This window comes from Pleurotus ostreatus (assembly GCF_014466165.1).
Source record: "Pleurotus ostreatus strain PC9 chromosome Unknown scaffold_1, whole genome shotgun sequence".
In the NCBI taxonomy this organism is placed as follows: Eukaryota; Fungi; Basidiomycota; class Agaricomycetes; order Agaricales; family Pleurotaceae; genus Pleurotus; species Pleurotus ostreatus.
In genome coordinates, this window is record NW_023503156.1 from 4,229,209 (window position 1) to 4,257,036 (window position 27,828).

At 52.7% G+C, this 27,828-nt stretch overlaps 7 protein-coding genes across 7 annotated transcripts; 4 read left to right on the forward strand and 3 right to left on the reverse strand.

Moving 5' to 3' along the window:
* Positions 1–237: 237 nt before the first annotated feature.
* PC9H_001555 (uncharacterized protein) lies at positions 238–1,940 on the forward strand (the record flags this gene model as incomplete). The annotated part of the gene is made up of 2 exons (XM_036771205.1): positions 238–1,248; positions 1,302–1,940. 2 exons carry the CDS (start codon positions 238–240, stop codon positions 1,938–1,940), a joined length of 1,650 nt encoding a protein of 549 aa, XP_036637050.1.
* A 515-nt stretch (positions 1,941–2,455) lies between these two features.
* On the reverse strand, positions 2,456–5,524 carry PC9H_001556 (uncharacterized protein; the record flags this gene model as incomplete). The annotated part of the gene is made up of 4 exons (XM_036771206.1): positions 2,456–3,156; positions 3,209–3,569; positions 3,626–3,742; positions 3,794–5,524. 4 exons carry the CDS (start codon positions 5,522–5,524, stop codon positions 2,456–2,458), a joined length of 2,910 nt encoding a protein of 969 aa, XP_036637051.1.
* Positions 5,525–6,147: 623 nt separating this feature from the next.
* On the reverse strand, positions 6,148–7,357 carry PC9H_001557 (uncharacterized protein; the record flags this gene model as incomplete). Its single annotated transcript, XM_036771207.1, has 8 exons — positions 6,148–6,310; positions 6,363–6,488; positions 6,536–6,617; positions 6,674–6,696; positions 6,753–6,919; positions 6,972–7,103; positions 7,176–7,276; positions 7,336–7,357. 8 exons carry the CDS (start codon positions 7,355–7,357, stop codon positions 6,148–6,150), a joined length of 816 nt encoding a protein of 271 aa, XP_036637052.1.
* A 7,011-nt stretch (positions 7,358–14,368) lies between these two features.
* Positions 14,369–18,099, reverse strand: PC9H_001558 (uncharacterized protein; the record flags this gene model as incomplete). Its single annotated transcript, XM_036771208.1, has 10 exons — positions 14,369–14,727; positions 14,784–15,517; positions 15,563–15,695; positions 15,747–16,369; positions 16,421–16,569; positions 16,619–16,781; positions 16,833–17,026; positions 17,080–17,454; positions 17,554–17,730; positions 17,779–18,099. The coding sequence occupies 10 exons, from the start codon at positions 18,097–18,099 to the stop codon at positions 14,369–14,371; spliced, it is 3,228 nt and encodes a 1,075-aa protein (XP_036637053.1).
* A 593-nt stretch (positions 18,100–18,692) lies between these two features.
* Positions 18,693–20,130, forward strand: PC9H_001559 (uncharacterized protein; the record flags this gene model as incomplete). Its single annotated transcript, XM_036771209.1, has 2 exons — positions 18,693–19,279; positions 19,335–20,130. The coding sequence occupies 2 exons, from the start codon at positions 18,693–18,695 to the stop codon at positions 20,128–20,130; spliced, it is 1,383 nt and encodes a 460-aa protein (XP_036637054.1).
* Positions 20,131–20,656: 526 nt separating this feature from the next.
* PC9H_001560 (uncharacterized protein) lies at positions 20,657–21,877 on the forward strand (the record flags this gene model as incomplete). The annotated part of the gene is made up of 4 exons (XM_036771210.1): positions 20,657–20,811; positions 20,860–21,462; positions 21,518–21,685; positions 21,745–21,877. The coding sequence occupies 4 exons, from the start codon at positions 20,657–20,659 to the stop codon at positions 21,875–21,877; spliced, it is 1,059 nt and encodes a 352-aa protein (XP_036637055.1).
* A 381-nt stretch (positions 21,878–22,258) lies between these two features.
* PC9H_001561 (uncharacterized protein) lies at positions 22,259–24,875 on the forward strand (the record flags this gene model as incomplete). The annotated part of the gene is made up of 6 exons (XM_036771211.1): positions 22,259–22,564; positions 22,623–23,008; positions 23,062–23,187; positions 23,240–23,349; positions 23,401–24,419; positions 24,477–24,875. The coding sequence occupies 6 exons, from the start codon at positions 22,259–22,261 to the stop codon at positions 24,873–24,875; spliced, it is 2,346 nt and encodes a 781-aa protein (XP_036637056.1).
* Positions 24,876–27,828: the final 2,953 nt, after the last annotated feature.

The window sequence follows — 27,828 nt, forward strand, 5'->3', positions numbered from 1 at the left end:
CCTCTCCCGGTTTACCATTGCGCCAGCACCAATACACTGTGTTGGTTCAGAATTTGTAGTCAGGATCTAAGACGGCCTCGACAAAGGAAGCGATCGCAATCCAGTTATGGTATATTTGCAAAGATAGTGCCAAGCTGGGGTCCGGTAATTCCTGGTGGACCACATTTAAGCCCGACGTTAACTCTTGTCTTGTCTCATCCTTCTTTCTTCCTCTCTTTCACATTAACGAACCGCACGATGCCTGCCGTACGCACTCGCCTTCTTGGTTGGTCCTCAGGCAGTAACGATCCTAACGTGGACGCTCCCCTTCCACAACGATCTTTTCCCAATTTCTTTTCATTCAAAACCCACCACGATAACGACTCTCTTAGCACTGAAACTAACGATTCTTCACGACATACCACGACACCAATAAGGACAGCGACACCCTCCACCCCTCCCACTATCCCCATCCCTACCAACTCCTCCCCATCCACCCCCTCGAGTGGCTCGACAGATCCTGTACACGTCCGCCGTCCTCGAAACAGCTTCATCATATTCCGTTGCAAATATTCCCGCGAACACACCAAAAGTCAGCTCCCCGATACCCCGGTTGTCAATGATACTATCGCCGCCAAGTCGCTATCTAAGCGTGCTTCAGAGGCTTGGTCGAAGCTCACGCAAGAAGAAAAAAAGGTATTTGAGGACATGGCTTCTCTGGAGAAGGAGGAGCATGCTAGGAAGAACCCCGACTATCGTTTCAAGCCCAAGAAGCGGCAACAGGATTCAAAAAGGCGTAAGCCTCGCCGTATCCCGTCCCTTGTCGGCCTGCGCCGCCGGATGGCGTCTACTTCCCCACAGCAGTCGCAAGGGCATTCGGTATCGTCTTCCCCGGCGGGTTCTTCTTCCTCCCTCTTGCCCACCATCCACGCCCAGCAGCCTCTCCCTACGCCCCTTCAATTCGACACTGCTCCCAAATTTGTCGATCCAGCGGTGAAAGCGGCGCGACGAAGGTCGGCATCAGCTCCTCAGCCATACAAACCCGTAGCTCTCCCCGCACTCCCACAAATAGAGCGGCCAGACATTCACCAACGATCCCGGTCGATCGTTGCTAGACCAATTGCCGTCCCTCACAGCCGAGCTGACTATACACGATTTGGATACCCTCCTCTTGGTGCGATTCCAAGGCCGATACCACCACCTTCACTCTCTTCGCCAGATTTATCGTTTGGTTACGACGGCACTCCCTTCTTCCGCAGCGATTGTCAGGTATGTGTTACTCGTTCGTGATTAGGGGTTGGATCTTAACAGCTTGCCTGCAGCCCCAGAGTCGTATGCTTAGCTACACGGGTTCGATGCAAGGTCATTTCAATCCAGACGGCTCTACTCAGATACCTAACTATAGCATCGGCGCGTTTGAAGACTTGTCTCGCACTCGATATATTTCCCCCCTGACAGCGGTAGCTACTACCCTCTCTGGATGGAGCAGCGATTTCACCGCGACGCCGTCGACGACGCCCCTCGTACCATCTTCCCCAATCGAGTCTCCCTTGCTCTGGCAAGAGAACTATATCGTTTCACAGAATCCCGACATTTCTCAAGCTCAGTCACCATCCTACCCCATCTTAGACAACAAATCATATAGCAATGTCGATAACGCAAACGTCTTGTACGACGATTCGCCTTTAGGACTTTCCACACCACCCTACTCTGAATCCGACACTTCACCTCCCCCCTTCATGCTTTCTAATCTCCAACCAGGGTTGGAGCCTTACCAGGAAGCATCGGAACGCAGCCAAGCCTTGCAGGAGTACGAACTGGGACTCAGCGAGCGAGTAGGCTCAGGGTCGCCAATCTTCGGGTCCGCTGACAATTCGCAAGAGTTGGAGGGTTTGGATTTTGGTACGGAACCGTTCGATTTTGATTTGAACACTCTTTTCCCTCCTTCCGACATCTTCTGATTTCATCATCACCTATACCACCAAACCACTCTTCCTTCTGTATCTCTACCACCCCCGCGATCCCCATGTGCAGCAACTTCGCTGCTCGTATCCCCCCTTTCTTCTTTCCTTTACCATGCCTTTTTTACGATGATTCATACCCCAAGTAGCAGGCATGCCTATGCCTCGGCATTGTACTATGTCATCGTATTGCCCCCGTGTTAGACAAATCAAAAGATGTAACATATTATATCAAAATGCCAATGTATCATTATACCACCCATCTCAGCGTACCACCACTCGGTAAGACGACAGGCCCTTGCTTTCATTTTTTTGGGATGTGAACAGTGTAACCAATAAGAGATGTGTGCAAAATAATATACAATGCGATCGAGTTAAATAGAATCGAAGAAATGGATCCAGAAACCGTAAGAATGAAGACAGGAAAGAAGGGAAGCCAGAGTCGAGAATTGGTCAAGGATACGTTGGGCTTTTCACGAAGTAGTGATACCTCTAGCACCTACGAGCGATCCACATTAGAGGCTACCGAACTCGGAGCCCCCTTCAAGACTCTCTGTAGCGTCCGTATCGACCCAATCACTCTCTCCCTCACCGCCGGCGGGCCGTCGTCTCACCAGACTTGGTCCAGGATACACCAATAGTGAGTGGGGTGCATGTCGGCCATATAGAGGACCTCGTTCCAATGCGGAAAGATACCCATTCCCCTTCATCGAAGAGGGCGGTGATGTGAAAACGTCGTCTATCTGCCTTTCCGTACCAACTTCTTCTTCGCTTCTATCAGCAGCTTGGTTGCTGTCCCCGCCCACCTTACCAACTCGGGGCTCGCCGCAGGCGTCGCTCGAGGTCCGTGACCGAGCGTGTCTGCGAGAAATCTTGACTTCATGTAAGTGCGCACTTCTCGCCCATCGTTTCACGCTTGATCGAGGTATCACTTCTCTTCCAACCACACCGGACCACGATGCAGTCGTAGGTATCCCTCCCATATGGCCTTGGGAGTAAGCCTTCTGGATCATTGAAGTAGGGGGTGCTTCGACGTTTGCTGCGCGATGCGTCGTAGGCGACCCTCCGCTGCTGAGGTGGGTTGGATTGAGATAGTATCTAGATGCAGAGAGGGGGGTGCGGAGAGACGGTGTTCGGGAGCGAGGTTTAGCAGCAATACGACGTTTGGTGTGGTTTGGGGGCTTCCGGCTCAACGACGGGAACTCAACTAGTCCTGCTATCCCAAATTGTCCCAATTAGGCCGACTAATCTCCAAGAAATATGCTTACCATGTTTAGGGTCTTTCGGCTGGGCAGGCGCAATGTTCTCTTTCTCCGCTTCTCCCGATGTTTGGACATCATCGCTCCCTCGGCTTTGACTTCTCGCAAAACGATTCACCCAGTCGCCGCTGATACTACTCAGATGTCTCCTACCCCACTCCCTCACCCTTCCTGCATTTGGAAGTCTCCCAGTCCTTCCAATCATTCGCTCCCGGTCTCGTTCGCGCCGATCTCTGTCCGCAATCCTTTGCGCGAGTAGCGACTGCAAATCGCCCTCACTCATCCTGGAACCGCGCGTCAAGCCCATAAACACTAAAACGGCGAGCAGAAGGCACAGCTGAGCTATGCCCAAGCGTTTCTCTAGCATGACCTAGGGACGTCAACAACTTGTGAGATAGCCAGAGGATTCAAACGGTGGAGACGAACCTCATCAGCAAGATAATTGACGCGGTGCATGAGTTCCACGTATTGATTATCAGCCCTATTCCGGTACTTCTCCCATTCCTTGACAGTTCTAGAGAACATCTGCGCTTGGCCCTTGCCCTGTACAATCACTATGTTTAGACGCGAATTGAGAACGGGAAGAAGGCTTACAATTCCATCTAATCTCCCTACATCCTCGCTCAGTCTTCTCAGGACTTCGCTAATACCCCCAATCTGGTCCTCTACGTACCTCGCGTACAGTGTATGGTTGGTCTCCAATGCCATTAATCGATTCATGATAACACGATATATGGATTCACCATTGCCAGCGGCAAAAGGGCTTCCATGGGATGGTGATGGTGGCGGTGGCGGCGGGGCATGTTGAACTGACACAGTGGAAGAACTTTGTGCAGTCGGTTTGACTAAAGTAGACGCAACGATTGTCGTCGACAATGAAGTTACAGATGCGGGAGTCGAGATTACAGACGAATTTGTATTTGCAGACGAATCGTCAGATGGGAGAATCGGGGTGGCATGAGGGGTGGTTGTAGAAGAGATGGGCGACGACGGAGACTCCGTCCTGTTTGTGGGAGATTGATTGGCACTGTGCGACGATGCTTTGGACGACGATGTGACGATGGTAGCTTGAGAGGTGGTTTGGGATGAAATGTAGGTGTCCGTAGAATGATGGGGAGATGGAGAGCCAGTAGCTTGATTATCGTTAATTTCATGAGTGTTCGTAGCAGGGGCGGACTGAGTGACAGGTGTGACCGTTGAGCTGCTCTCGAATGATAGTGAACTCGAGGGTGCTTCGTTGGCTGGCATGGAAGGCAATATCGTATCCGATGTAATTGATGATGATGCAAGCGAAACCGTCGATACCCTAGAAGTAATCTCTGCTGCTGGCTGCTTCTCTGAGATAACAGCGACAACGGGCTCGGCGTATTGTACTTGCTTTGGGATTGCGACAACTTCGATGGCTCTGTCCGAGGGACTAGCCTTCTTTGCCTTACTTTCCGCCTCCCACATGTCCCACTTCCATTGCTCCAAGTGCGTCAATCCATAAACCCGGAGTAAAGAGATGGGACAGTAGTATTCGTTCCCGTAGTGAGAGTGGAAGTCGATACGAATGAAGCGGTAGAAATCTCGCAGTGATCGTGGCGGGTGAAAGGATTGAACTCCACGAATATTCTTCGCCCTGTACCTCCCCGCGTCGACCCAGCTGTCCGGATTGTACGTCTTGGCTACGCTGACCTCAAAGTCCTTGAACACCCCGCTGAAGAATTCGTAATTGGCCATCTGCACTGTGTCTATTCGAATGTCTTCGCACAATTCCACAATCACGAACTGCTTCCCCTCACGACAGGGCGAGAGCATGTACTTGTCGCGTTTTGAGGAGAGAATGGAGGAAGCAGACTTAGCCGAACGATGCGTGAGGTGGATACGAGCTGAACAATCCAAGGAGGCGTAATTGAAGCGGTCGGTCAAAGGCACCCTGAAGTGAGGTGATTGTTCTTCGATGTATCCAGCGTCCCAGTCCTGGTAGTTCGACGCTGGAGCAGAAGCGTGCGCGCCGTCCGTCTCATTGTTGCCACCCCCATTCTGGTTATCGTCACCGTTAGTTCTCCCACTCTCGTTGCGTCCTTCTATCCTGGCATCCCCACTCTCTCTAGCCTGCAGTCCGGCCTGTTTAGCCTTCCACTCTTCAAATGAAAGGAGTAGCACATCGTCGTCCAGTAGATCGGAATTCTTTTGCGACTTCAAGCAGCAAATTGGTGGCCCAGATTTCGGCGGAGTCTTGAGGATTAATGCCTGAAATGGATTGTAACTGGATACATTGGCATTAGGTGAAGCGAAAGCAAGCAAGGCAAGTAAGAGAGTGGCGAAGACTGCTGAGTACATAGGCTCGCTGCGAAGCCCGACGTGTAAGTGGTGGTCGAGGACACGTTCTGTGGTGTGGAAGCTGATTCGATTGACACGTATCTGGGAAGGTAGAAAGTCGGAACGCAATTTCTGCTCAGCCTCATAAGACCGCTCACAGGAGATATACCCGTTCAGACTTCTGACATCCCCTGATACCTCCGCTTTTCGTGATTCAAGGGTAACGTCGAGTCGTCGACTTCGTTTTGGTTCCGTGGGTGAGGGCAAGATTCAGGAACGAGCGGAACTGTGCCCGAAACGGGGAGTTGAGTACACGTGACTACTCCTGATAAGCCCCTAGGAACCTGCAGGAGCTAGCATCTGCAAAATCTTGTGCTCGTCCTCGACTCGACTAGTTGTCTCTTATAAGAGAATGCCTTACTGAGGACACTACCTTCAAGACCAGGTGCCCTGACATGCTGAGGAGATTCAAGATAAACTCTACTAACTATGTATACATATCTTTTTTATATACGTGTTCATTTATCCGGATGATTCGCACTCGCTTTTCACAGTGTTTACGGTCTTCTCTGACCTAGATGTAACGGTGCATGGGAACTTCTTTGGGCAGCTGCATACAGTTTAGACCACTGAATAGTCAATCTTCAAAGATTTGCTTGCCTAGTGAGTCCTGTCTGGAAGTGAATCTCAGGCAAGATTTCATCACCATTCTCGTCCTTTGCTTTGGTAATATCAACAGTGGCGAAGAGTGTGGCAACCGCGATCCATATACTGGCTGTCGCGAGATGTCTTCCTGGACATATCCTGCTTGACAACTACATCAGTGGGTGAATTCATCAGAACATGGCCGATTAGTGACCTTTGCCCGAATCCAAAGGTGGCACCCAGATAAGGTTCTTCATTTCCGCCCCCGGACTTTGGCAAGAAACGATCGGGATTGAATTTAGTGGGTTCTGCATAAATATTCTCGTCTAAAGCCATCCCCCTGTTACTGGTAAGACATTCATGCATACAAGAAAGCAAAAGACATACAAGGCATTGGCAAAGACAACAGAGCCTTTTGGGATGAACATGCCTTTATAAATATCATCCTCCATCAAGCGATGGGGTAGGCCTGATGACCTTGTCAGAATTGTTGATGTATCGCCCTAGAACGTACAGATCCCTCACCGATGGGAACAGTTGGACGCCATCTACCAGAATTAGAGTATTTGTGACTGAGTGGTAATCAACAGGTTGGAAAACCTACCTCAATATCTCTTGAGTGACACACCCAACGTACGGCAATGCATCGTAATCGTCAAACGTCGGGAGCTGGTCAGACCCCACAAGACGGTCAATTTCCTCTTGTCCCTTCTTCTGCACCTCTGGGTAGTGCAGTAAAGCCAGGAGAAATGTTTCCAGACTGGTCCATGTCTATCGGAGTGCGTCACGTCTGTATTGCAAGAAACACTAGCAGCAAACCTACGGTCTCCGCACCAGCACCAAAGATGACCGCCGCAGACCCCTTGATGTCACTTACTTCTTCATCTGTAAGAGTCCTCCCAGAGACCGCCTCCAGTTGTTTGAGAAGAAATGAAGGCCAGGCGCTGCCTTGAGCCTGATGAAGAAGAGAAGTCATGCCTCCGAATTGCGAATACATGACATAGAGAGTCACTGCTTACTCCTTTACATGCTCATACGGTTGGCTGTACAGGTTGTCAATCGACCATCGCCGTTCTCGCGCAAAGTTGTAGTAATAGGTTCCTGGGAACCATGATGGAAAGTGGTGTACTATAAGGGGGAAGACGAGAGTCAAACCCAATATTTGAGCGGGCAAAAGGTTGTCATACAAATAGAGAAGAAATCAACCATGGTCCTGCCAGGGGGTCCATGTAAGGGCAACCTCAAGATGGCCGACAGCGCAGGCCTAGCAGAGGGAGAATCCAAAGAGAACAGGATGGGGATTCTCCATGCTAGGAAGCGAAGTATATACTGTAGTAGCGTGGGAGGAATGAAGGGTAACTGTACAGTACACCAGCCACAGGTACGAACGAATATCACAAGGTACGAGGGGGCATGTGATAATGAAGTGGAAGGGGAACGTACAGGAGTCGTGCCAGCGACCTGGGGAAGTGGGGACAAGGAGTAATGAAGTGGGAAAGGAGGATAGAGGTAGCCCGGACGAGCCCCAAAGTGTATCTACGAGTCCGAGCGAGTCCGAAGCGTCCGAGCGAGTCCGAGGCGAGTCCGAAGTGCGGGAAGACTTTGGAGTCACCGGACGGGGCTCGGATGCGAAGGGAGTGAACGGAAGGGAAGCGGAAAGGTAAGGGGACAAAAGGAAAGGAAAGGGAATGAAGGAAAGGGGAAAGGAACGAGGAGGAAGGGGGCGGGACAGGGGGAGTAGGAGAAAATAGGAGTGTCCCCTTACATCACCCCCCCTTCAAGGTTGCGGCGACCCGACGCGAAGATTCCTGCCTGCTGCGCCATGAATTCACCAACCCCGAAACTCCGGATTGCTGCGAGAAGATGTCGAAGTACGACTGCGCGGAGCCCGGAGCCTTCCGACTGCGCCAACGCTCCCAGGACTGGTCCAGTGCTGCAGGAGTCATCCGGAGAGGTAGAGCAGTCGTCGGATTCATCGGACTCGTCCGGAGTACGCGTACTGCGTCCGGGTGACGATCATGGAAGTCCTTGACCTTCCGGGCGGCATGCTGGAGGTTGCTCGCGGGCTCCCAGGAGTCGTGCTCGATACCATAGCCTCGCCAGCGCACCAGATACTTCAGGACCCGACCGAACCGTCTGCTATTTCGGACCTCTTCTACCTCATGCTCCTCTTCTCCGTCAACGAGCTGCGGAGGTGGCGGAGCGACAGGGCGTCTACCCGGGATGGGGTCCGGAACGAAGGGAGAGAGTTTGACCACGGGGAAGACGGGATGGAGACGGGATAAGCCCGGAGGGAGCTGGAGCCGGTACGCTGCCTTGCCAACCTTCCGGACGACCTTGTAAGGACCAAGTCGTGCGTGTCCGAGTTTCCGGGAGGGTCGGGCAAGGTTGATGTCCGACGAGTCCAGCCAAACCTTGTCACCCGGTTGGTACTCCGGAGCAGGAGTCCGACGCTGATCATAGTAGCGCTTCATGTCGTCCTGAGCCTTGACCAATGCGGACTGAGCCTCGTCGACTGCGGATTTCATCCGGTCTACGAACTCGTTTGCGGACTCCATCCGAGATGGTGGCTGATGAGGTTCGAACCCGAGACGAGGATGACGGCCGGTATCCAGGAGGAAGGGTGACTGCTGAGTGGACGCATGGACCCGGTTGTTGTACGCGAACTCCGCCATAGGTAGGAGGCGAGCCCAGTCGTCCTGACGCTCTCCGACGAAGATCCGGAGATAGGACTCGAGTTCCTGGTTGGTCCGTTCCGTCTGTCCGTCGGACTGAGGGTGGTACGCAGTGGAGGCAGCCAGCTTGATTCCGAGCATCTGGTAGACTTCTCGGGTGAACTCTGCGACGAATTGTGGACCCCGGTCGGACACAACGGACCGAGGGAGTCCGTGCAGCTTCCAGACGTTCTGCAGGTACAAGTTTGCGGATCCGAGGGCAGACACTGTGGTGTGAGTCGGAATGAAGTGGGCGCGTTTGCTTACGGAGTCGACCACGTTCATGACGGCATCAAACCCATCGGACTCCGGAAGCTCGACGATGAAGTCAACACTCAGGCGATCCCAGCGTTCATCCGGAATGGGAAGCGGATGGAGTTCACCCATGGGCGGATGCCTTTGGGCCTTCGTCCGGAGACAGAGGTCGCAATGGCGGGTGTAGGATCCGACGTACCGGGACATGTTGGGCCACCAGTAGCTGCGTGAAACGAGCTCTAGGGTCTTCCATCTGCCAGCGTGTCCTGCGACCTTAGTGTCATGGTGCTGGGCTACAATGGTCCGACGCAAGCCCGGTGAGTCCGGAACGTAGATCTTACCCCGGAACATCAGGAGTCCGTCCGATTGAGACCATTCCGCGCTCCGGACTGTCTTGCGACTGCCCTGGGTCTTCTTCAGCTCCTCTGCCGCCTTCGCCACTGCATCTTCAAACTTCGCATTCCGCACTCCAGTCCGGATAGCCGTGAGGATATCCTTCTCCTCCCCTTCAAGAGTGACACCCGTGGCACGGACAGCGAAGTAGGATGGCTTGAGCATCACTACATCCTTGTTGTCATCCTTACCATCCGAGTGATCCGAGCGGCGCGAGAGAGCATCCGGCTTACCCATTGTCCGACCTGGACGGTGCTGGAGAGTGAAGTCGAAGCGGGAGAGGTATAGCGACCAGCGGGCTTGACGGCGATTGAGTTTCTGGGCCTTGATGAAGTACTCCAGGTTCTTGTGGTCCGTCCAGATCTCGAACGGAGTCTCCGCGCCTTCAAGGTAGTGCCGCCATTCTTCGAGTGCCCGGATGATTGAAAGCATCTCCTTGTCGTGTATTTCGTAGTTCCGCTCCGCAGCCTGTAGACTTTTAGAGTAGAATGCGACAGGATGCCATTTACCATCATCCGGATCCAGCTGTGACAAGACCGCACCCGTAGCGTAATCCGACGAGTCCGCTTCAACCCGGTAAGGCCGATCCTCCTTCGGAAAGACCAGAACGGGCTCCGAAGTGATCAGCTCCTTGATCCGAAGAAATGCGGATTGAGCGGAGTCGTTCCACTGCCATTCCTTTGCGCAAGTGAGGTCAAAGAGAGGCCGGGCAATATGCGAGTAGTCCTTGATGAAGCGGCGGTAGAAGTTGACGAACCCGAGGAAGGATTGGAGTTCAGTCCGAGTCCGGGGGGTCGGCCAGTCCGCGACTCCGGAAACCTTCACGGGATCCATCTCGATCTTACCCTCAGAGATGACAACTCCGAGATACTCCACCTTGGTCTGCTCGAAGTCGCACTTGTCCGCTCGGAGGAAGAGCTTGTTCCGCTGGAGGATCTCTAGGACTCGCTTGAGAACCCGGCGATGCTCTTCGCGCGTCTTGGTGTAGATCAGAATGTCATCCAGATAGATAATGACCACACCTTCCGTAATGAGCTCCCGGAAGAGGTCGTTCATCATGGTCTGGAAGGTGGATGGGCTATTCGTTAGTCCGAAGAACATTACCAACGGTTCGAAGAGTCCGCGCTGTCATACTCCAAATTGGGATTTGTAGTAAGTGACATGAATATTAGTGTTTTATACCTTCCTTCATACACTGCTATAATCCATAGACATCACCTCGCAAGTTGAATCAAGTCCTATGGATCTTGTGTTATGGTCACAGACTTATTTTACCTTACATTACCCTTTTCCAAAGCCCCTTTAATTCTCTTTACTCCTATCTTCACTCCTACATCAGGATTATTCAACCAATTACTACACTTCACTCAGACAAGCTGAAGAAGATTATAGGAGACTGTAGGACAATACAGTAACCTGTAGAACTTGGAAGAATATTCTGGAATGTAGAAGAATTTGATTTCTTCCTTACTAAGCAATTATAAAGCAAGTACTTGGTTTTAGGCTCGGCACTGATGAAACAGGTTTTAAGCACTGCCTTAGCATAGCTTTAGCACAGCTTTAGCACAGCCTTGCACAGCCTACCACTCTTGACCCTTGCACAGCCTTAGTATCCGTAGAGTATAAATACCCCCCAAATTGTAGTAGATAGACAGGCAACGCAGCGCAATGCAACACAATGCAATGCAATGCAATGCAATGCGAAGTGAAGTTCAATTTATTAGTTCTCTTTGATCTAGCTGTTCCCTGAGAATGAATTCCTTCAGCATAGTAGGATAAAGTTTGTCCTTATCCCAGCTTCTATATAGAACTTCTGTATAGTCTCATTGTATTAGTAGTCTTGATTATATTGATAATTGAGTACTCAGATCAGTGAAAGCATTCTTTACTAGAGAACAGAGTAATTTGGTAGCTTGTGTCTACATTATTCTGGATACCTGTGTATTGATTCCACCGCATATTGTTTTGTCGTAACCTGGACATTTAGACTGTAGAACGATTCTGCAGGGTGTCTTATTGTTATTTCAGTTTCGGAAGTGATCTAGCAGAAACGTCTGATCTAGAGCTTCATAGTTTTGTCTCATTGCGGAGTCATACAACGTATCCTAGGGAAAGAATATTTCCTCATCATAGTCCTATTGTCATACTTCATTTCAACTTATCTTTAGTACTGTATAGCATTCTATCCTTCTTCCTCATCCTCGTGAAGCCATTATTGACTTCTAGCCTACACTCTTTTTCTACCCCTATCCCTATCCATCCCCTATTTCCCTTTCTACTACCTTGTAGAATCCCAGTGAATATTCTTTCAATAACACACCTCAGCCTGCAGCAACTTGGGTGACTGTCCGATCTATCTAGACTGATCCGACTACATCCAAAACATTTCAGTGAAACCCCACTGAGTGTGACAGCGCGTAGTCCGGAACGCGGCCTTCCACTCGTCGCCCTCCTTGATCCGGACGTTGTTGAAACCCCACCGGACGTCGAGCTTGGAGAAGTAGCGAGCGTTCCGGAGTTTATCCACCAAGTCCGAGATGAGCAGAAGTGGGTACCGATTCTTGACCGTCATGCTGTTGAGCTTCCGGTAGTCCTGGACCAAGCGGAGCGATCCGTCCTTCTTCTTAACAAAGAACACCGGGGCAGCCATGGACGACTTGCTGGGGCGGATCCGACCAGTCCGGAGATTTTCTTCCAGAAACTCGTCCAGCTGTTTCTGCTCCGCGGGGGACAGCGGGTAGCATTTGGTAGAGGTCGGTTCCGCTCCGTCCATTAGCTCAATGGCGTGATCCCACGGACGCGGCATGGGCAGTTCATCAAACGACTCCTTGGCGAAGACGTCCTTGAATTCTCGGAGGAAGTCCGGGACTGCGCTGTTCCGAGGATCGTGGGGCTTGTTGCGCTGGAAAGCCAATGCGAGGCGCTGCGAGACCGTCTCCGAAGCTCGGACGTGTTCTTCCCGAAGACTCCAAAGGTACTCCGGAGTCAGAGGAGGAATGGCTGCGAAGATACGGTCGCCCTTCTCAAGTCCGGAGTCATCCGGAGTTGTGGCCTCATCGTCCTTGTCGTCGACCTCGCAGTCCTGAAGCTGCGGGAGATCGTCCGAGTGCAGTTCCTCGACCATTGGCATCGGACCTGTACGACACTCCCAGAGTCGTACGGACTCCTTGCGTCGGGTCAGCTTGTCATGGCGGAACTCCTTCCGACAGGTATCGCATCCGGACGGACAGCGGCTCATGGTCACCTCCTTTGTCTGCCAGTCAATCTCGGGGTTGTGCTTCCGAAGCCAGGTGTATCCGAGGATGATGTCCTGGCGTCCGATGTTAGTGACCGCGAACAACATCCGTTCCGTGTGATCCTTGAACCGGAGTACAAGGTCCATGACTTCGGAGATGGATCCGTTTTCGTTTGGTGATCCGTCGACATTGAAGACCGGGACCGGAGCGGACAGCCTGCGTCGGGTGAAACCATGAGCATCCGCAAAGCGCGGATGCATGAAGACTCCGGTGGCTCCACAGTCCACCAGGGCCTGCAGGGTGCATCGGTGTTGTGTATCCGTGCTCTGCACTTCCACGGGTATATCTAGCGAAAGCTTGCCGGGCAGCGCGGAGATCTTATAGCTACTGGGTAGCCGCCGTTCCCACTGCGGGCGAAACCTTCGGAGTGTGCGGATTGTAACCGGAGTCGTTTGCTTAGCGTCGGACGAATCATCGGAGTGATCGGAATCGTCTATTTCGTCTACGCTAAGACAAGCAAATCGGTTATTTACCAACGAGGTCGCACTGATCACTCGTTGGTCCGGACAAAATCCGCCGTGTCCGATTCCTCAACCGGGGCCGTTCCCTCATCGTCTATTCCTTCCGAGGTCCCCGCACTTTCTACAACATCGGCCGCGGTCAGGAGATCTTCGATGGCGGACATCCGCTCCTCAGTGGTCATGAACCGGACGTCGTACCGAAGTGGGCACTCGCGGGACATGTGGCCGGGCTTGCCGCATCGGTAGCAGAGCTGTGAAGCGGCGGGCCGGGAGCAGGTGTGGTCAACGTCCATGGGGACGCCGGGTGAGAGAGCCTTCGGAGGAGGCGGAAGTTGGAAGCGGGGTTGCAGAGGCGGGAGCTGAGTCCGAGGCGCGGGGAGTACACCTGCAGGAGTCCGAGCAACTCCGGAGCTGGCTGCTGGTCGGACGAGGGATCTGGAGTGTCCGGAGTTTCCAGAGTGCACGCCAAAGTGGAAGGACTGGTTGGCAGCACGGTTGTCAGCAACCCGCTGCGCTGCCTTGTACCATCCTTCGAAGTCATCCTCGTCCGGACAGTCTGCGGACTCGGCAACGCGGCTCTGGATGATGGAGTCCAGTCCGCGACGGAACTTCATTGTGATGTTGGAGCCCTCGGAGTATCCGGACTGGTCTACAAGGTCCCGGAACTCGTCGAGGTACTCCTGGAAAGTCCGACGCCCTTGGTGGTACCGGGTGGACTCCAGTTTGAGCATGGCGGCTTCGCGTTCCCGATCCGGAAGGAAGCGAGTCCGGAATTCGGTCGCGAAGGCAGCTAATGCTGTGGGATTAATACATTGTGTGTAGGCAAGTGTCCAGGTCACATTGCATTGTTTCGTGGCGAGCCTATATTAGGCAACTTCTTAATGCATTGTGCGCCAGTTGCCTGACTTTAATGCATTAGTTAGCCATGATTATCTTATCATTTCTATCTTATCGGTCAGTGGATTCAATGCGAAGAGATAAGACAATCACTGAGATAGAGATAAGACTTCTTTGATTGATTAGATAGCTACTCTATCTTCTATCTTATCTCTATCTCGGAGCGCCCATCCCAGAGCGCTCATCCGTTCCGTCCCACTCCGCTTAACCCCCGTCCTCGCCATCCTCCTCTGCTTCCACTGTCGCACTGTCAATCTCTGCCTGCAAGTCCTCCTTATCTATGTCATCGGCGTCCTCAGGTATGGGGGCATGGGTCGTCCAGTTGGCCTCAAAGGTATCCGCCAGCGAATACAGAAGATCAGCCTGGGAGTATGCATACGCAGTGAGGCCATTAGCGTAATCGGGGCGCAACTGGTGGGGCGTCGTTGTTGCCCGTTTTTCCCATTGTTGGCCTCGGTGCCGTAGACTAACCGTTACACGCCGCATTTCTTCTCGGAGCAGGGCGACCTCCTCCGTCCAACGGCGCACGCGTGCCCATGACTTGGCAAACTCAGAGCGTAGAACTAGAGTTTCCATCATGTTGTTAGTTACTCCCAATACGAACTGTGCCAATACCCACCTTCGTCCATTCCTTCCCCAGTTGCCGGTCCAACCTCAGCAGCATCCATCCAAATCCACGAAACGGTACGATATCCCTCTCGAGCCACCAGTGGGGCAGCGTCCTCGCCTCCTTCACCATGCACGGTGTCATCACGGCGGCCTTCTGTGGCTAACGCGTGCCGTACTTCCTTCTTCTTCGTCACGTCGGGATCCTCCATGCACCGGATGTCCTCCTGACGTAGCGAACGCCATTTTATTTTCGATTCGTCCCCGTTGGCAAGCATCTTCAATGCAGTCCACGATGCCTGGTATTTCCTCGCTTGCAGGGTAATCTTGTCCTCATTTCTTTGGATGAGCATCCGTGTCCGAGTATTTGCAGCTTGATGTCGTGCATTCCGGTCCTTGTACCCCACCAGTCGCGATTTGATGAACAATAGATTTCGCAGGCCGTTGAGGGCTGACTGGCACCGTGCGTCCCATAGCCTTGTCTCGATATCCACCAATTGCTGATCGCACAGCGCCCGAGCATCCGGACTGAGCGAAGAAGGGAGTCCAATGGGTACCATCTCGGCCTCTTCTCCATCTGGAACTGCGCGCTGACCCAGCGAAGTGAGCACCATGGGGAGGTACACAGCCTGCATGACACGGAGACGGCCAAGGCTCCGAGTAAGCTTTGTACGGAGCTCGAGGATTTCACTGGCCTGTACAGCAGTTCCTGCTGTTTTCTGCCGGACGATTGCACGAGTTTTCAGCCTAGCACACCATCAGCAATGGTACCAATGGACCGGAGGCACCTACTGCTGTTCCTCGATGTCCAGCGCCTCCACGATAAATCCACTCCGAGTGACATCGTGAAGGGAGGGTACTCCCCGGGAGGCCTCCGCTGCCTCTTCTTGTGAGAACTGGAGCCGAACATCGTGCTCGCTGAGCCCTGTTAATCACATCCACAGTGAACATGAAACGTAGTAGATACTCCACTCACCTGCATAGGCGACTGCGTATGGATTCGTTTTTGAGCTGTCGCATTCGAAGTCTATGATCATCCTCTTCCACCCGTCAACCCTTGCGCCTTGTTGCTCTGAGAATACTTCGAAGGAAGCCTTCTGCAGCTCGCGCTCAGATACCGCCAATCGAAGGTGTCGGGACAGCAGAGATCCTGTTCGATCTTGACGTTGAGCACACGTTTCATACAATGCATAAGGCTCACCCAGTCCGACGGTCTTCTGCCAGTTCCAGTGGCCCCAATGGTCGTTCAGTGTTTCGATGCGAGCTCCAGGGCCCATGACTCGAATGCTTGTTGCCGTCGCACCTATGTTCGCCCACGGCCGCTCGATTCCCTCGCCATCAGTCCGCCCCACCCCAGGCAAGTAGTTTAAGGAGTAATTGTGCTGGCAATGCTTTGTGTGGGAGTGGATATGCAGCTTCGGGACTGCGAACCGGACCATCGTCGAAACTAGATCAAGGCGCACAAGGGGCGGCAATGTCTTGACACGCTGTAGCAATGACTTGGACCACTGACACGCGATGTCGTATGAGACAACCACACTTAAGTTGCGGCCGTGATGCCGCATGAGAGACGCAAATGTGTAATCCATATTCGCATACCTGTCGAGGGATAAGTTAGCTGAACTAGAAGAAGTTGGAGGATACACGCACCTTTCCCCGACCTGGAGATCGGCCGCACCGTTTGGCTGTATGAATTCATGTCGGGCGCATACACCGAGGCATACTCCAGTGGCGGCGTATCCACGCGAGAACTTACTGTTTGCATAGTCGAGTGCAGCCAAACCGCTACATGTGCTCATCTAGTAACGGAATGATGTCACCATTCCAAAGAAGCGCCGGCCGACGCACCTCCTTCTGATCTGTAACACTCAACAAGTATTGTCGAAATGGCTCCGCCTCCACGAAATAGCCCCAGTCAATCCCGAGGCCGGGATCTTTCTCCACAGAAGACACCATTCTTCGCTTGAGCCGAAAGCAAGCATCGAGTGCGATGAATAGGGTATACAGAAAGCTACAAAATGAAAACCATCAGATGGGATCAGGAGGAGGAGGTAGGCGGTACCGTCTCTCTGGAGGTGCAGACTCCCAATCTCTGGGTAGATTCACCTCCGGATCTGGGCAAGCAGGGCACGCGACGGTCAATTCGCCACGCTTAGTCCCAGAAACACCACTTGGATCGTGGGCGCGCCCAGCCCTCTTCAGACTTTTAAGGTGCGCATATTCTCGTTTCATTCGCACAAATTCCTTGTACCTAGACTAATGGGTTGTTGTTTTTCAGAATTCAAGTCAACGACACCGGAACGACCCACCGGTAGCCTCCTCAGGCCGGAATTGTCGGTGAGCTTTTGCAGCGCAGAGTAATAGTCGTATAGTGTGACTTTCCCTTGTAGGTTCTGCATGTGGAAATGCTCAAGGAGCCGAATGGTCGCACATGTTTGGGGCTGCTCAAAGGTTGCAGGGAACCATTGGCGACGAAGGAGTTGCTGTCGAGGTGAGCCATGGCTAGCCGCTTCATCGCAGGCACAAAACCTAAGGGTGACCGTGTGTATGCCATTGACGTGCAGGACTACGAAGTCATTCACTGTGGTATAACATGCACAGGCTTTCCCCGGTGGATGGCCGAGCTGCACTCGGAGGCCTGCATCCCTAAGCGTGGAGGCTACGAAGCACCTACCATCCCATCGCTGTCAAACCGGCTGTGAGTGAAGCGTATCGATCTAGACCCCCCAACTCACCTCGATCCGATGCAAGGGATGGTCGGTGTGTGCCGTCAAGAAACATACCTGGCACATAACGTCGCCAGTGAAACAGTCCTTGCATCGGTACGGCCGCCCACCTTCGACCAGAGCTTTGCACCGACCACATGTCGAGAGCCCCGATGTGCCAGGCCCCTCCAGCCTCAGGAACTCCAGCAAGTATTCCTCCCTAGCCTCGGCCCCCCATTCCTTTAGGGGGTCGTCCTACCCATCCAGTGTCAGCCTTGGCCGTAGAAGCGGTACATTGCTCACCGATGATGCATAGCGCTTTGCGTGAGCCCTGGGTACGTCGGCTTGGTCGTCCAACAAATTATCGCCCACCGCACCACTATACAGGCCTTCTGACTGGCCACCACTGCCACCCGATGATTCTTCAACTGGGCCATCGGTCCGTCGGCGCTTGGTTGGGGATGGTGGCAAAACGGGAATGGTACGATGATGAACGCGACGACCATCAGCAGAAACGTTGCTGGTGGACGCGTTGACGTAGAAAACTGAGCTGCTCAGTATCTCGTTCAAGCCCATCACAACCGACACCGATGGGCTTTTCCTTTTTGCTCGCTTTCCTGCCATTGGAATGGGGTGAAGGTGGTACTGTGTAGTTGGATTAGAGGGTATGGGAAGGGGACTACCCCTCCCAACGGGTCATACGTGCAATCTAGATTCCCTAAGATGTCTCTGAGATACAGTATATTCATTTAGCATTATGTACGCCGTCTCCAAGATGCATCTGAGATGATGCTCAACTAATGAGTCCCCCTGAACCCCCTAATACCATTTTTAGTTCCGATCGACTTTGCCGCTATTTGCTTTTGTTCAAAATTTCAACCTCGACACGCGTACCCTACTCCTCGACTGGCGCACTGGAGGAACGAGGAACACCCAACGGCTGTAAGGGCGCGTCAAATAAGATGGCATTCGGTAAGCCACCTAAGTTACACCTTTGTAATTCCAACCCATACCCCTTCGAACCCCTGCGCGGATCCGTCCTTGGATCTATGTGGGCCCTTTACCCCTCCCGTCCCTTTTCCCGCACCTGATAACATGTAATGCAATATACTAAACGTCCTATACTCTGCACAGCACGACAGACTAGGTCAGGGGCCGTATTTTCGCCATGGGAGCTCAAGGAAACGTACACGGTTGCCGTCGACCTCAAAGACCTTATGGCTAGAACCATACAGAGCGGTATCGACGGGCTGAGCAACGATGATGTCCCTAACCCCGGCTTTCAATATGCGGCCGACTCCGTTAATGGCAGTGAGGGCGAGGGCCGTGAGGGCGAGGGCGACGGTGTGTGTTCTGGGGAAACTATCCAGGGTGATGAGCGGGAACATGCGCCAGGCATGCGTGCGCAAGGAAAGTCGCCTACCATAACTGGGGCTGCTATCGATGCGCTCAGTTCGTCGCCGATGGAAGGGTTGTACGATGTAGACGCCGCCATCCTTAGAGGTCCGAAATGTAGTTGTAGGGCCCAACGCCAGAAAGAACGTACAAAATCCCACAAATCAGCTAAACGGGCTGAGAAGAGGCAGCAGAAGGAAGTCAGTGCGAACGCTGGACTAAAGGCAGTTGCCTTGAAGCGAAGGCTAGAGCAGCATCGTCAAAATGTCGGCATCGATGCTGGCGAATTCCCCCACGCGTCGAGTGGATTTATTGGCTCCCGACGCCGTCCAATCAGTGCTGAGAAAGAGGGTAGAAGTCTTGAGGAATTAGTCGAACTTGGTTTCAAATATATACCTTGGACGGGCGAGTAAGTGGTGCAGATGCCACCCGACGGCACTTAATTGATTCCATGGGCCATATAGGAGTCTTGGCATATTCGATGCCGCAGGCCGGCTCGTTGCTGGTGGTGGCACCCCTCGAGGGGATGGCTGGAAGGACGTGGCGGCAGGATGTGCCGAGGTCATTGAAAACACCCGTAGCAAGTGTACGTTCCAACCGAATCAACTGAATCATCGACGTGGCCGCTTTCCCGCTCTGGCAGTCGGTATATCATATGGGTTCGGGCAACCCAGACCAATGAGGCTCCAAAATGCGCCCAATACCAAGGTCTTGAATGAACTCATGCAGAACCCTGACGTCAAGAGGGTAGCTGGTTTCCAGTCGCACCAACTTCGTTTGTTGGCGCCGGCGCTCGCGCAAGATTACAGGAACACGATGGATAGGTTGACACAATCCCAGCCCGAGTTAGTGCGGAACTTCACCAACAGCGATTATGCTGCCTTCACCGTCAACTTTGGGCCTAGGACCGTCTCGATCCCCCACACCGACTGTGCCAACCTCGCCTACGGCCTGTGCGCCGTGACTGCACTTGGAAACTTCGATCCAGATAAAGGAGGGCATCTGATCCTATGGGATCTCCAAGTTGTAATCCGGTTCCCCCCCGGCGCAACGTTGCTTATCCCTTCAGCGTTGGTGCAGCACTCCAATCTTCCTATACAGAATGGTGAGCGTCGATATTCCGTGACACAGTACTCCGCCGGAGGATTGTTCAGATGGGTGCGTAATGGACTCTGTTCGGACGCACATCGATTACCAAACGTGGACATTGGAGCGGAATGGGAGAATGGGCTGGAGAAGTTGAAGCGCACCGATCAGTAGTTGTCGTATATGTAGTCCTCGAAATCGAATTGATGTTAAACCGTGAATCAAATCGTTGTACCGTTGATGGATTGAACTATCAAGTGAACTACGCATCGGTATGGTGTTCGCTCAAATATCAGCCACTGACTTTAAACAGGCTCACTCAAGCCCGGTGTACCGTTCCTATTAACTTGATGTCGGTTTAACTTCCAATCGACTCAACTTTAAATTGGCTTCAGTAACCGCCTTATATAGGTAGCTACTGATCTCCTCCAATACGGGACATTCGTACTCCGCAAACTCGGTCTTCTTCCAATACTCGATCTTCCTCCAACTTGAATACGTGACATTCGTACACTTCAACACATTGACCACTCAGAATCGGCACGACCGCTTTAGGATACAATCGATCCTTTTTTGTTTCTGAGCCAGGGTCTATTGAATTCGGGCGCAATAACCTATTGCAGTTAGTTCGTGGGTACGCTGTAAAAACCAACAAATGGATGAAGTAAACCTTGCCGTCTCTCACTTGCAACTAAACACCATGGCCGCAACGGAGGATACTCACTGTTACTGTCCCCCAATTCTGTTTATTCCGGGGTCAAACGAGTGGACTGTCGAAGAAGACGACCAGATTTATGGCCCATTCTACCTGGTCTCCTGGGGCGATATTGCAAACATATATACTGGAGATTCACTGTACGCTGCGACTAAAGGCACAGATTCAAAACGCTAATTTATTTCTAGGGAATACGTAGTGGCCTTGAGTCTCAAGGGCGCCAAGGTTGTTTCGTTCAAGAGAATGCAAGAGGCCGTGCGCGCAAGTTTTGCTTTTTGCGGAGAAAACCACCCACATAGTACGCACCTGGAATCGGACTGCCGTAGACACCTTACGGATGTCATGGAGAATTTGCCTATACTCACTCGCCCCAATTCCCCTCCTGAATGGGAGGCTGATGGCTCGGAGAATCCCCTACCAACGACCACTAGCACACCCACGTCCGCAGACCTCTTCCCCTCACCCTCCTCACCCGTTGGCTCACCGAGAGGATTGAACACGCCGAAATCCGACACTTTCTCGGAGGTGTTGTCGTCTGACACCAACTCGAACGACTTCGACGATGGAGTGCAGGACACGGGTGTGCTCACCATTGACGACACAGACTTGGAGGCCATGACCCACGAGCCCACCCTAGAGCCAGAAAGGGACAATACCGTGACTGCCGACAGCCTTGCTTCCCCTGGCAACACTGGTAGAAATGTTGCCGGGGCATGCCCTAGGCCAGGACATTATGGGGCGTTCTATCTTGTCCGCTTGGAGCATGACCGCTCCTTCCTCTTCTCTACCCGGTGAGCATGTTTCTGATGATAGTTTGCGTAGTACGTTTGCTCACAGTTGTTGCAGTGAAGCCGCTGAGCACACACTTGAGCAAATAAGAGCCGAGGAAGATGGCGATTTGATTGTGACCCATGGAGTGGTCAACTGCCCCGATGCGCTGCTGCGCGACCGAACCGTCAAGCGGTTCTACTATGGCGTTCGAGGGTTAGACAACCATGGGGTCTTTTGTGATGCGTCCGTCGTTCAACTAGCCATTTGTCGCTCGTATTCACTTACTTACTTGTGCCCTTTAGCCGCCTTGCCCAAGCATTATTTCAAAGAGAGATCGTGAGGCACGAACTCACAACTATTATGATTTCATCAAATGAAGAGATGGCCGCACGATGGGCGTTGGGCCAATCAGCCAAAATAGAGCCTTGTTCGTAGATCCGCTGTTGCTGTTCGTCGGGTTGCTAGTTCCTTGCTATTACGTTAGTTCGCTTTCAATGCAAAATGCTGTGAATTTAAATTGGTGTGGTTCAGGGATAGGAAGGAACAAATGATATATTGCTGGTAGTATTGTGGGCGAGCAAGTAATGAAAAAATTTATCTCAACACGATCCTGAATTTCGAAGCTAAGGCCTGTAACTGAAGAATTATTGCGAAGATCGGAGGCGCATCGGTGATGCACTCACCAAATGCCATCGGGAAATGGTACGGGGATCTCCCTGGGCCTTGGCCTTGGGATAGCCCGTGACGAACCTCTATCGTCCCATCCACCGTCGTCTCGCGCCATCTGCCTCATATCCATCCCAGTTCGAATCCAGCATGGCCAACTCCTCCTCGTCGACCAAGGAGACTAAAGAGAAGAAGAAGCGCGGAAACCGGGGCGATTTTCATGGACAACGACTCAAGTTTCTGGAAGCCAACCTACCCAACTATCAAAGGGTGTCGAAGGAGGGGAAGGTTCGGCCATGGTTCAACGATGTCCTGTTCCCTGAGTATTGGGCCAAATTCCACTGGAGTTTACCACTGGAAAAGGAGCCGTCACCAAGCGATGTGTACCCGGGAAATGATTCGCTCACCAAGGCTGAGGAGGAGACAAAGGAAACAACCATGAAGGCAATGGGAGCGGTAGGTTGAAGCTTCGGCTTTGATGGCAAAACCTTACTAATTGGGCGTCTATCCGTAGAAGATTCGAAGTTGGTTTAACTATCGGCGCAACCTCCTTGGACTCAATACAAGCAAGGACCCATGGGGGCCTTGGTTGGCTCAGCTACATAAACCACTCGATGGCCCCCCTCGACTGGCGCACGATTACCAATTCTATATGCGGCATCCCGAATTCAAAGCGAAGGTAACCGACACCTTCAACGCCGAATGCGCAAGGGAGGTTCGCCCCCAGGGGGACCTAATAGCTTTTCGTTGCGAGGTATCCAAGGGTCTTTTGGCTGCAGAGCCCCCCGCTGTGAAGCAGCGACTGCTAGATGAAGCGAAGGAGGCGCACAGGGTTGCGATGGAGAGGTACGAGCAAGGGGTCCATGTGGCGGATTGTGAAGACCCCGAGCAACGTGCAGAGTAAGTTCTCAGAGTCATGTACGGTGGATCAAATACTTACTTTAGCTTTCTAGGGCGATTGCTTCGCTTTCAACAGTCGTGCAACCTCTCCTTGATGGCCTTCGTGCACACACTGGAATGTACTTCCAGTTGATGGCAGCAACCCCTTCAACGGATAACTCTTCTGCACAGTGCGTTTTGTGAGTATCCATATACTTATCGGATGAGACGTACCTAACAAAGCACCCCAAGTCTCGGTGCTGGCAAGTCCGAAAATGGGCTCGACTTTTCAGGCCTTGACCCAGTCGGTTTTCAAGCCTTTACGAAGCTTTTTCTGCGCTGGACGATGGTAGCATCTGGTGGTAAGTCATCATTCGTTACTATATGTCGGATTACTGACTTTTTGATTCAAGCATTGCCTATCTCCTCCCTCTCAGGCGGCGTCCACTTTCCTTCAGCCCCAACACCCATGAACCCTATCGTACCAGCGGTGACGCAGAGCCTCCATGATGATCGCAACCCAGTCGCTCAAGTATCCACAAGGGTTGGGGCCACCCATGGCTCGCCTGGCGTAACGAATCAACCGTCGAACCCAGCAGGCAGAGCAACAGGCTCTACTGTCAGCACGGTGGAAGAGCGGGCTGCACGAGCTACGGAACGGCTTGAGAGAGCGAAGGAAGCCACTCGGCTGCTTTTATTGGACGCTGGTTTGGAGGTTTCGCCCCCCCTACTCCTCCAGATAGCTCAGATGACGCCGTCAGACAAGGCAGCGAGAATAGCGTCGCTTCGTCGGATGAGCAGCTTCGAAGTCGAGCGGGAGGAGAACATTGCCCGCAATGCCGAGCTTCTTGCTGCCTTGGGGGTCGACAGTGGGGCCGTGGCTGCATTGTTTGCAGATCCCAAACGAGGAACACTGCCAACCGCAGACGAGAACGAGGGGGACAACGACGATTATCGGCCAGAGAAGGGTGCCGGCCCTTCTAAGCCTGTCTCAAAGCAAGGGGAGATGCGACGATCGAGTCGACTTTTGACACAGACGAACGGTTCGGATGGCTTGCAAGAGAGAGATGAAGGTTTACCCCAGGGTGAGGAGGGTATGGTAGGGGAGGAAGAAGCCACCACGGACGCTGGGACCCAAAACCCTACCTCCAAGCAAACAGGCTCCGTACACCGGTCCAGTCGACATTCTACCAAAACAAACACCGCGGAAGACCCCCAAGTAGGTGCAAACATATGCGAACGGCCGCCTCAAAGCGAAGTCGCTGTAACGAGGAAGAAGCGCACCGCCGACTCGGCTGTCGAGGCCCCGAAGTGGTACACCGAAGGTGCAGCGAAGTTCTCTGAGGTCGACCGATCCGTCTATGGTGATCAGTGGTTCGTGTTGGTGAACCTTTGGAAGGGCCAAGAGGAAAGATATGGGTACCTTTCCAATGTACGTCGTCCTCATCCTGTTCCTATCGTTCATTCATGACATGCCGATTGCTCGCAGGGCCCTGAGATGTCCAAGCTTCACCGGCCACCTCAAGTAGGGACATGGGTCAAGTCTGCACGGTTCTTCCATCGTATTCCGAACATCCCAGACCCAATAGAATTCGCTGAACAATGGTGGGCCTGGTGGCGCGCGGCCAACCCCTCCTGGCAGGTTTCGGACGACTCAGACGCCCTCCTGAAGGAAGGTGGTGGCACGCTGGATGGTGTTGCTCCACCCGGGCCCAACGGCATAGTGGGCGCAATCACAGCCCTCTGGTGGTGGCGAGCGGTAACCCCCGATTCGAGCATTGCCATCAACGACTGGCAGGAGGCCGTTGATGACGTATCCTGGGTTTTGGGGCGGTTGGCCGAGGACGACGAGGGTGAACCAACAGAAGAGCAACCTACTAAACGGTAAGTCAAGTCGTTCACATTCATGATAAAGATAAGTACACTGATGGTGTGCAAGCCGGCGTAGTGACTAGTTAGCCCCTAGAGAGTAGTTAGCCCCTAGATCATCTGACCTCGCTATCCTTATCGTTATTGTAATCAAATCATAATGATAATCATATCTAAGATCAAAAGATACAGCATCTAATCAATATAATCAGTATGAGGGTCTACCACAAGATAATGCATTACCAATGAAGGTCGTAATGCATTACCAAGGACGGTCGTAATGCATTAACAAAGTATCAGGCTATTGTCCGAAAACAATGCAATGTGCCCCAGACACTTACCTAGGAATAATGTATTAAGACCACAGCAATTGGTGGCGAAGGCGGCCCAGGATTCGAAGTACGGATCCTTCGGACTCCGGAGCACCATGTCTGCGTACTCCTTGGCGCGATCCTTCTGGAAGAAGGAGAGACACCAGAGGATTTTGGCCTGCTCGGTCGGGAAGTGGTCCGGACAGAGCTGGAAGTAGATGGAGCACGCGTTGTAGAATGCGCGACCATCCTTGCGGTTTCCGTCAAAGATCGGGGGAGAGGCGGGCTTCAAACGGGAACGCGGGGTGATTTCGGATCGACTCGGGGCGTGCTGGGAGGCTTCAGTGCCCCTCAGCTCGGAGTCCGCAGTCGTTTTCGGAGTAGTCGGACGGGGTGTTAGGAGGAGTCCTTCAATTCGGGCAAGTGTATCCTGGATGGAGCTGATTTGGGTTTGGTGTTCGTACGTCTGAGCCCACAAGGTCTGCAAAGTCTCGGAGTCCAGTCCTGAAGCGACTGGCTCGGATGGCGGGATCTGGCTGGAGGCGCCCGGCATTTCGGAGTCGTCAGGGGAGCGAGGGATGGAATTCCTTGGGTCCTCAGAGGTGGGTGGGAGTAGCAGGAGAGCATCCGGAATGTCCGCAAAACCGGAGAGACGTCGGGAACGAGTCCGGAGTGGCGCAGGATGTTTTCCATAGGGCTCTGGTGCCAGGATGGGAGATCCTGTTCTGCTGTAAGGGCAACCTCAAGATGGCCGACAGCGCACGCCTAGCAGAGGGAGAATCCAAAGAGAACAGGATGGGGATTCTCCATGCTAGGAAGCGAAGTATATACTGTAGTAGCGTGGGAGGAATGAAGGGTAACTGTACAGTACACCAGCCACAGGTACGAACGAATATCACAAGGTACGAGGGGGCATGTGATAATGAAGTGGAAGGGGAACGTACAGGAGTCGTGCCAGCGACCTGGGGAAGTGGGGACAAGGAGTAATGAAGTGGGAAAGGAGGATAGAGGTAGCCCGGACGAGCCCCAAAGTGTATCTACGAGTCCGAGCGAGTCCGAAGCGTCCGAGCGAGTCCGAGGCGAGTCCGAAGCGTCCGAGCGAGTCCGAGGCGAGTCCGAAGTGCGGGAAGACTTCGGAGTCACCGGACGGGGCTCGGATGCGAAGGGAGTGAACGGAAGGGAAGCGGAAAGGTAAGGGGACAAAAGGAAAGGAAAGGGAATGAAGGAAAGGGGAAAGGAACGAGGAGGAAGGGGGCGGGACAGGGGGAGTAGGAGAAAATAGGAGTGTCCCCTTACAGTCCACCGCTCATTATGCTATATCCACTTTCTTGGGCCATCCGCAGGTACTCATCATCATCTGAATCGATTTGCTGACCATACACAATGCTCATCACTATCGCAGTAGTAAACCTAAAAAACTGTTCAGCGTGAGGAGCATCAAAATTAGGTTGAGCCGAGAGTACCTGTGTAAGGGCAACCTCAAGACGGCCGCACAGTGCAAGCCTAGCAGAACGAGAATCCAAAGATATGAATAAGTCTAACTACAATACATGAGAGAGCTGCTCACCTAGCAGAGGGAGAATCCAAAGAGAACAGGACAAGGATTCTCCATGCTAGGAAGCGAAGTATATACTGTGGTAGTTGTAAGGGGACACTCCTATTTTCTCCTATTCCCCTGTCCCCCTCCCTTCCTCCTCGTTCCTTTCTCCCTTCCTTCATCCCACGGACTATTACTTACATTCCCTTTGTTCCCCTTTGTTCCTTTTCGCTTCCTTTCCTTTCCACTTCCTTTCCGCCCACTCCTTTCGCATCCGAGCTACATCCGGTGACTCCGAAGTCTTCCCGCACTTCAGACTTGCCTCGGACGCTTCGGACTCGCATATACACCTCGGGGCTCGTCCGGGCTACCTCCATCCTCCTCTCCCACTTCATTATCCCTTGTTCCCACTTCCCCAGGTCGCCGGCACGACTCCTGTACATTCCCCTTCCACTTCATTATCACATGCCCCTTCGTACCTTGTGATATTTGTTCGTACCTGTGGCTGATGTACTGTACAGTTACCCTTCATCCCTCCCACGCTACTACAGTATATACTTCGCTTCCTAGCATGGAGAATCCTTATCCTGTTCTCTTTGGATTCTCCCTCTGCTAGGTGAGCAGTTCTCTCATGTATTGTAGTTAGTCTTATTCATTACTTTGGATTCTCCCTCTGCTAGGCTTGCACTGTGCGGCCATCTTGAGGTTGCCCTTACAGTAGTGTGGGAGGAATGAAGGGTAACTGTACAGTACACCAGCCACAAGTCCAAATGAATATCACAAGGTACAAGGAAACATGTGATAATGAAGTGGAAGGGGAATGTACAGGAGTCGTGCCAGCAACCTGGGGAAGTAAGGGCAAAGAGTAATGAAGCGGGGAAGGAGGACAGAGGTAACCTGGACGAGCCCCGAAGTGTATAGACGAGTCCGAGCGAGTCCGAAGTGTCCGAAGTGCGGGAAGACTTCAGAGTCCCCGGACGTGACTCAGATGCGAAGGGAGTGGGCGGAAACGAAGTGGAAAGAAAAGGGAACGAAAGGGATGTATGTAAGAGTCCATGGGACAGAGGAAAAGAGAAAGGAACGAGGAGGAAGGGAGAGGGACAGGGGAATAGCAGAAAATAGGA